At 49.7% G+C, this 9,030-nt stretch overlaps 1 protein-coding gene across 1 annotated transcript; it reads left to right on the top strand.

Moving 5' to 3' along the window:
* Positions 1-4,172: 4,172 nt before the first annotated feature.
* Positions 4,173-5,922, top strand: LOC119330666 (BAG family molecular chaperone regulator 3-like). Its single transcript, XM_037603782.1, has 2 exons — positions 4,173-4,982; positions 5,069-5,922. Exons 1-2 carry the CDS (start codon positions 4,413-4,415, stop codon positions 5,552-5,554), a joined length of 1,056 nt encoding a protein of 351 aa, XP_037459679.1. The 5' UTR covers positions 4,173-4,412; the 3' UTR covers positions 5,555-5,922.
* Positions 5,923-9,030: the final 3,108 nt, after the last annotated feature.

Raw genomic sequence — 9,030 nt, 5'->3', positions numbered from 1 at the left:
ATGTGATCAGCCCCTAAACCACACCGCACCACACCACACTACACTGCCAGTTGTAGTTGTAGTGGTCGTAACTGTTCTAAATGCGGCCGTTACATCGGTTCTTCTGTCCTAACAAGCATCTCCATCTTTGATTAACAATTCACAATAATTCTAAGCAGAAATGTAATGTGCGATGGTTGAGACGTTATGTCAGGCTAGCATCCATCCATCACCACCGTCTAACCAATCGGAAAACGTCCTCTATGTTTAAGAAATTATTATGTCCTTGATTTTATTATAAGCCAATCAAAATTGTCGGTCGGCTCGAGTTAGCAGCGAATAAGAACAAGAAAGATAAAGCGAGAAAATGCTGTCGCTAATTTGTCATCTCTGATGGCGCCATTGCCACCCACATACAGCAACGTTTAGGATGAGAGGATTTGCACAGACGCCGGCAACCGGCACTAGAGGAGGAATTGCAATTCTCTGGAATGATGATCTCTTCCGCATCTCGAACATCATCATGGGCATCTACTGCCTCTCTCTTACAGTTACCACTGTTCGGGAGGAGAGCTCCTTTCGCCTCACCTCCGTGTACGGCCCAACTGAGAGCAATCAAAAAGAGATTTTTTTTCGAGGAGCTTGTGGCTCACAAGCCGGGGCATGGAGGAAAGTGGCTTGTAAATGGGGATTTCAATCAAATTTACCGTGCAAGAGACAAGAACAAGAGAAACGTCAACCGCAATCGTATCAACCGGTTCCGCGCCACGCTTCATGGTTGTGATCTACGCGAGATTCACCTTCAAAATCGTCGTTTCACTTGGAGTAATGAGCGGCAAAATCCCACCATGAGCAAACTTGACAGTGTGTTTTGCAACGCCGAATGGGACATTGAATTCCAAAATCACATCTTGCATGCCTTATCTTCGTCCCTGTCTGACCATTGTCCCATGCTGTTGGCACCTATAATTGGCCCCAAAAAGCCTAGAAGCTTCAAGTTCGAGAACTTTTGGATCAAGATGCCGGGTTTTCAAGAGACTGTCTCTGATGCTTGGGCTGCTTCGACCCCCCACTACGAGCGATTTCAAATCCTCTTCCATAAGCTTCGGACAACCGCTGTCCGGTTGAGAAAATGGAGTCAATCCTTCTCCTCAAATGCAAGGCTGCACCTTCACATGGCACTTCAAATTATTCTTAGATTGGACATCGCTCAGGAGTCGCGCTCCCTCTCGCCGGAGGAGTTTGACCTTCGTAAGCGGCTTAAGAGGCGCGTCATCAGTTTGGCGGTTCTTGAGAGGGCTAGGAAAAGGCAGTGTGCCCACATCCGTAACTTGAAGGAGGGGGACGCCAACACCAAATTTTTTCACTTGAAGATTAATGGGAGGAGGCGCAAGAATTTCATACACAAGTTGTGCAACGGGGCTGGTTGGGTTACGAAGCATGAGGATAAGGAGAATATTATGTACCAGCGCTTCACCACCGCTTTGAGCAAAGGGCCACGCAGAACCACAGACTTCAATTGGCAACTCCTCCACTTTACAGATTGTGATCTTTCCAGTCTTGGGTATGAGATGACGGCCGAGGAGGTGATTGCAGCCATCAAGGCTATGCCTAGCGACAAGGCTCCCGGGCCTGACGGCTTTACTGGGGCATTCTTCAAGAGCTGCTGGCCAATTATAAAGGACGATCTTATGAAGGTCATCTCCGCCTTCTCGAGTTTGCATGCGGACAACTTTCACTGGCTCAACTCCGCAAATGTGGTTCTCTTGCCAAAGAAGGAGGGGGCTGAGGCGATCACTGACTTTAGGCCTATCAGTTTGATCCATGCCGTCGCCAAGATTGTGGCCAAGGTGATGGCGATGAGGCTCACCCCTTTTATGAATATCCTCGTATCCTGTGCTCAGAGTGCCTTCATCAAATCTAGGTGCATCCACGACAACTTCATGTATGTTCGCAACTATGCTCGCCGACTCCAACGAACAAACACGCCATCACTCCTGCTCAAGTTGGACATCAAGAAGGCTTTTGATTCAGTTACATGGGAATATCTTCTCGACCTGTTACAGAGGAGAGGTTTTCCTTCGAGGTTTCATGAGTGGATCACGGCCCTTCTTCGGACGTCTACATCGAGGGTTCTTCTCAATGGTGTTCCTGGCAATCCTATCCAGCATGGGCAGGGCCTCCGGCAGGGGGACCCAGTGTCTCCCCTTCTGTTTGTCCTTGCTATTGACCCCTTCAGCAAATCTTGGACGTGGCAACAGAGAATGGAGACCTACACAGATTACGTGGCCGTGGTGCCCGCCTTCGCACCTCCCTATACGCGGACGACGCTGCCATATTCTTGGCGCCTATCAAGGAGGATGTGGATATGCTTGCCACCTTACTTCAAAGCTTTGGAAACGTCACCGGCCTAGTTACGAATATTAACAAGAGTTTGGTGGGCCCTATTAGATGCTCCAATGTTGACCTTGACATGATCCTGGGTGCCTTCCCAGCGGTCAGAGCTCAGTTCCCCTTGCGATACCGCGGCCTTCCGCTATCCATTCATCGTTTGCGGGTTGTGGACTTCCAGCATTTGCTTGATAAGATTGCTAGAAAGATCATGATTGGCCAGGGAAAGTACATTACGATGGCTGGGAGGAGCACGTGGGTAAAGTCGGTTATCACTTCGCAGGCCATCCACCACCTCACTTCGCTTGTGGTGCCCAAAGGAATGATGGTGTCCATCGTCAAGCTGCAGCGGGCTTTTCTTTGAGGAGGCACAGATAAAGTTTCTGGAGGCAAATGTAAGATAAGATGGGAGAAAGTTTGTATGCCCAAGGACATGGGCGGCCTAGGCATCCTGGACATGGAAAAATTCGCACCTGCCTTACGGCTCAGATGGCCTTGGTTGGTTTGGAAGGACACGGAAAGTGCTTGGGTTGATTTGGGGCACCCGTGCGATGAAGAGGACATAGCGCTGTTTTATGAGTGCACTTCCATCACTGTTGGCAACAGGCAAAGGGCCTCTTTCTGGCACTCCCCTTGGCTTGGGGGTCGCAAGCCTAAAGACATCGCTCCCTCCATTTTTGCAATTTCCAAACATAAGAATGACACCACCCATAGGGCTTTGGATCTCAACAAGTGGATTGCCAACATCAACACAAATCCTGGGCTCACAATTCAGCACATCCTTGAATACTATGAGTTTTGGGTTGGATTACGAGAGGTCTTCCTTGATGAGGGGGTGGATGATGAGATTGTTTGGAAGCTTTCGCCTTCCGGTGAGTACACGGCATCGTCGGCTTACAAAGCTCAACTCGACGACTCCACTGCATCGAAAATGAAGTCTGCAGTGTGGAACAATTGGGCGCCGCCAAAGCACAAATTCTTTGCTTGGCTTATCATTCAAGACCGTGTTTGGACGGCGGACAGGCTTCAACGAAGAGGATGGCCAAATTGCGGCCTATGCCAGTTATGCAAGAGGGAGCCAGAGACGGCGGCACACATCATCTTCCGCTGTCGATACACGGTACGCGTTTGGACGGAGATCAAGACTTGGATGGGTTTGACCGGTGTGGACATCACCGACTGGAGTAGCTTCAATAGCGTCAACGATTGGTGGCACCACATGGTAGGCGTCAATGGTAATGTGAGAAAGGGCCTCGCGTCTCTCGTCATGTTGGTTTCTTGGGAGATTTAAAACGAGCGGAATGCCAGAGTATTTAGGATGGTGTCCTCCATGCCAAATGTAATCATGTCTAGAATCAAGGCGGAGGTCAGACTTTGGGGGTTGGCAGGGGCCAAACGTCTGAGTTCTCTTATGCCGCGAGAGTAGGCTTATCGGTTTCGGGGCGTCTATGGGCAGTCGGTCATGTAATTCAAAACTATTCTTAATTAATGAGATGAGGCAAATCTTTTGCCTCCGTTTCGGAAAAAAAAACATACAGCAACGTGCATCTTCCGGCGAGCTTCCTTCCATAGTTTGCACCGCAACAAACCAAAAGTTGAAATGCCGCCAAAACACCATATGTGCTTATTCACCTCATCAGCTGTATAATCCTGTCATGCTGATTTGATTAGTTGTTGTTAGTGGCATCTAACAATAATTTGGCCTCTTTTGATCTCGGTTTTGATTATGTGTTCGCCATGTGGCAAGTGGGCTATACTGTAATCCGCGTATATATTCCCCTTGTCCGTTGCGCTTAAGCTCCCGCTAAATACACTCCCTCCTCGCCGTCCGTCCGCACATTCCATCCATCCTCTTCTTCTTCTTCTCCGATCCGCCATTGCCTCGGCGCCCGAGCTCGCTCGCGCGCCGGCAGGAGCTTGCCGCCTTTCCGGTCGCTTTGGTGCTGTTTCCCGCCACTGTTGCGCTTGCCGGTCTCGTGGTGCCACCTTTAATTTGCTTACAGCTGCAAAGCGCGCCAATTCCGGGGGCGGCGGCGGTCACCATGCTGGGGGTGAGGAAGGGCGCGGCGACTGTGGAGCTCGGGTCGCTGACGATGAGGAGGAAGGGCGCCCCGCCTCCGGCTCCCCCGGTGGTGCCGGTGGAGGAGGGGAAGAAGGCGCCGGCGGTGGGGGCGGGGAAGGTGTCGGCGGAGGAGGTGTGGGAGGTGCGGCCGGGCGGCATGCTGGTGCAGAAGCGGGGCCCCGAGGAGGACGAGCCGGCGCCGGAGAGCGTGAAGCCGGTGCCCACCATCCGGGTCAAGGCCAAGCTCGCGGGGAAGACCCACGAGATCTACGTCAGCGCGGAGGCCACGTTCGGCGACCTGCGGAGGCGGGTGGCGGAGCGCGCCGGCGCGCACCCGGAGGACCTGCGGACGCTGTACAAGGGCAAGGAGCAGGACCCCAAGGCGTTCCTCGACATGGCCGGCGTGAGGGACCGCTCCAAGGTCGCCGTGGTGGACGACCCCGAGGCCCGCGCGCGGCGGCTGCTCGAGGAGCTCCGCCTGGGCAGCCTCCGCAAGGCCGCCGGCGCCGTCGCCGCCGTCGCCGCCGAGGTCGACAAGATCGCGCCCAAGGTACGCGCATTGCCGGTCCGTGTTTTTCCGAGCCGGGGTTGGGAACAGAGCAGAGGAGTTGACCCGTGGTTAATTTTGCTGGGCAGGTGTCGGCGCTGGAGGCGTCGGTGCGGAAGGGGGAGAAGGTGGCGGAGAAGGACGTGGCGACGGTGACGGAGCTGCTGATGAACGAGCTGCTGAAGCTGGACGCGGTGGTCGCCGGCGGCGACGTGAAGGCCCAGAGGCGCGTGCAGGTGAAGCGGGTCCAGAAGTACGTGGAGACGCTCGACGCGGTCATGGCCAAGAACGCCACCATCGAAAGCAAGCCCGCCAACGCGAAGAAGCCGCAGCAGGCGCCACAGCCGCCGGCGCCGGCGAGGCAGCCGCAGCCGCAGTCGCAGCGCCAACGCCAGCAGCAGCCTCCGCAGCAGCAGCAGCAGCCGGCGGCGCAGACGACGCGGTGGGAGATGTTCGACCTGCTGTCGTCGCTCCCGACCACGTCGTCTTCCTCCTCCACCACCACCGACAGCTCCACCGCGTCCTCCGCCGGCGCGCCCCCTCCCCCCACCAACCGGCTCGACTGGATGCTCTAGCCCGGATCACCACCACCACCGCAATCCGAAGCAAATGCAGCAGAGGCTCTCGCGCGCCAAGAATCGCTCGGCGAGACGATGATTGAATCGGATCATCATCCATGTCCTGATTAGCTCATCATCATGGCACTCCATACCGCCGCAAGTCCTAGTTCATCACCATGTCAGAGAGAGGTGTCCAAAGTTTTTTTCCCCTTTTCGTCTTCTTCTTCGTCATCAAAATGTCTGATACTGCTACAAATTCTTTCGTGTGCATACTCTGGGAACCAAACAGTCGGTCAAAAGCTAGGGGATGTAAAATGTAATGTGTTCAGTTGAGTTGAGTTGAGATTGGGAAATAAGTCAAAGCTTAGAGTTGCGTCCATGTCCATGTCCATGTCCAGCCATGGTGACTGTCGGTACTGGATGCCACTGTTGCTCAGTTGTTGATGAGTGGGGGAGGACCGGGCTGGACGGTCGGTCGATCACTGTGGACTTTTCATCTCATTATTTTTTGCTGTTGTGAATTGTGAGAGGATGATAATTGGAACACCTCCAAAGATCTGTTTCCGCTGTCGCTGCGGCTGCAGTTGGTGTCCTTGTTGCAGCGTTGGTTGGCGCCTATCTGTCAGGTTTTGATTCCTTGCTCCTCCTCATTCAGAGCTCATCTGCATGCATGAATAATGGAGGGCTGCGGTTGTTGGCGGTGCGCACAGCAATGAATTCTCTATTGTCGTGCCACTTTCAGCTCACTCCCTCGCCTCTCCTCTCCTTCCATTCCATCCATCCATCACAAACCATTCATCGCCACTTTCGACACGGACATAGTGTCGGTTTATAGGACTCTGGTGTTTTTGCCGATTTGTCGGTTTTGTTACATTTTCTTCTGTCGGACTTCTGATGTTTGGCTGTGTACATCCTAATTATACGAAAGCCGGGTGTTACTCATAATATTTTATATCCGCTTAATGCTACATTTTAAGATAATAAAAGCGCCATTTATTGGAGGAAAAAATAGATCACAGACGATTCAGAGTAGCATGTTCTTCCGGTGAGGATGCTAAGCCTGTTTGGTGCCATGGCAATCATGCGACGAGCTAAAAAACGAGCAGGAATCCTGAGGGAATTTTCGGGGCAAGCCCTAGCTAGCAAAGCATGGATTGTGATACAGACGAATGGAAAATCATACAAGGTGGTTGTGGTGGCCGTTGAGGTGTCAGTGTGAGACCCGGAGTTTAATTAGCATTTGCATGTGCATAACAGCATGTACATGTGTATTACTAGTATTATTGTGATTATTATTAATCCGGTGGTTGGGTGGGGGGAGCATCAGATGCTGCATGCCCTGTCCTCCCCTCAGCTCACTGTCAGCATTGCTGGCCGGATGGACATGCCTTCCTTGATTCCTTCCTAGTTGCCACCAATTTATAACATGGTCTTTAGTAGGAGTGTTGCTATTTCTCTCTCTTTGTTGTTGTTCTTTTATCAAAGTTTGTGATATGCTAACATAATAATGCTGCTTGTATGGAGCATGCACGGTTGGTGCTCGTATAGAGAATTGCGTGTGCGTAGCTCCTCACATGCTGATATAGCTGTGGCCGGCAGTTTTTTCTTCTGTTTTTGTTGAAAATGGTTGTTTTTGTGAAGAGCCATACTTCATGAATGGCGTGTGAGCATTGTTAATCCAAAGGCTTCTACGGGGAAGTGTTGAGATAACAGACGAAAGTGGGGGGATTTTAATTAAACACAAAAGTGCCCCTCAATGCGGGGATAGTTGCTTTTGAGAAAACAAAAACATCACTAATGATACAATTTCGTCGAGAGCTCCTGCCCGGATATCCTCCTTGTTTGATCTCGGTTAAGAGGGTCAACTTTTGGCCATCCGATACGTGCAACGAAAATTATTGGGGTGCAACGATGATTCACCGAGCTTGCATCAAAACTCCTCTCTTGTCGTAACTATCCCGAGTAACGTTTCGGTAATATTGTACAATGTACGAGAAAAAGTTAATTCGTGAAACTAGATACGAGGTCAATATTTTATTCTATGTGCAAGCACGAACGAAGTCAACAAAGAAAAAATTGCCTCTTCTTCTCTTGGTGATCTTTATGAAAGTTCATGGCATACTGATATAATGCTACTACTATTAAGCATGAGTGGTTGGTGCGGAATAGAGAAATCAAGGTGCGCACGGATATCCTCACATGCTTTTCAAGCCATTGCTACTGTTTTTATGAAGAACCATACTTCATGAATGACATGCAACATTGTTAAACCAAAGGCTTTTACAAGAAAGTATTGAGAGAAGGGAGAGCAAACAAAAGATGGGTAATATACTTATACACGTAAAAGTGCTCCTCAATGGAAGAATGGCTGCTTTTGAAAAGAAAAAGGACCATTTCAATATTTTGTTGATTCTACAATTTCATTGGGAGTTCCGTTAGGATATATCCCTTCTAACCCATTGATCTCGCTTAAGAGGGATATTTTTCAGCCATCAACATTGCAGTGAAAAATCTGAGGATGTAAAGTGATTCAACGAGCTCACATAAAAAGCCAACTCGTCGAGGAAAAAGAAATACAAACACCTTAATTGGTAAAATTGTACAAGATCAATATGTTTTTCCTCGAGGAATAGGAAGGTGGTCTAGAGAAACATATTTTAAAGTTCTACACTAGATAGCGTGAGGCATCACACAAGTCATGAACCTATGTGCCATGTCGTTTGATGGTTAGGATTGTGTGATTTAGCCGACATGTGCTATAAACACTTTGAACTCCCATGACCATGCCATCTTACATACTTATCCTCAAGGTCGACGATAGCAAACACATTGGAGATGGCGTAAAACGCGTAGGACAGAGGCAACAGTATTGTTGGGTGAGTGGGTGGGATGGGGTACAACATGAGAAAGCACTCCAGAAAAGAGCTCATGTTTAAAGGAGCGTAGGGTGTGTGTGGCTCAGTGCCACCTACACAACTCATGGGATCTCCAAGCATAGTACCATGTTTGTCTATGTGTGTGTGTATACCAACTCAAATATGAGAAGGAATACTTAATGAATGGTCTTGCTTCCTTAAAGATGTTTATTATAACCCACCCGGGGAACTCTTATTTTGAGGAAGCAATGAAAAATATCTATTTTCTATCCTCAATAAATGAGGAAGGAGAGGTGAGATCCTCGCATAAGTGCGAGCAAACCTTTCTTTTGTAATACATAGTACCCAATTCTTTGTTTTATGATTGTGTTGTATTTTTCCATTTTTGAGACAGACCCAAGCCGAAGCTTTATTGTTGTTTCTTGCTTCATTTTTTTCAAGTGAGTCTTTTCCATTCGGTTCACTAGCTTTAGGGAAAATAGAAGATGCGGAAATAATCGCTTCTAAATATTTGAAGGATACCTTATCAAGGCAGTGGACATTTTCACCGGGAAGAGAGGAATACAAATCATTCTTTTTTCTGACCACATGGACCAGTAGGCCCCAAATTTTCAA

This window comes from Triticum dicoccoides, chromosome 7A (assembly GCF_002162155.2).
Source record: "Triticum dicoccoides isolate Atlit2015 ecotype Zavitan chromosome 7A, WEW_v2.0, whole genome shotgun sequence".
In the NCBI taxonomy this organism is placed as follows: Eukaryota; Viridiplantae; Streptophyta; class Magnoliopsida; order Poales; family Poaceae; genus Triticum; species Triticum dicoccoides.
Note: the sequence above shows the minus strand (reverse complement) of the source record. Positions and strands in the feature narration are given on the sequence as shown.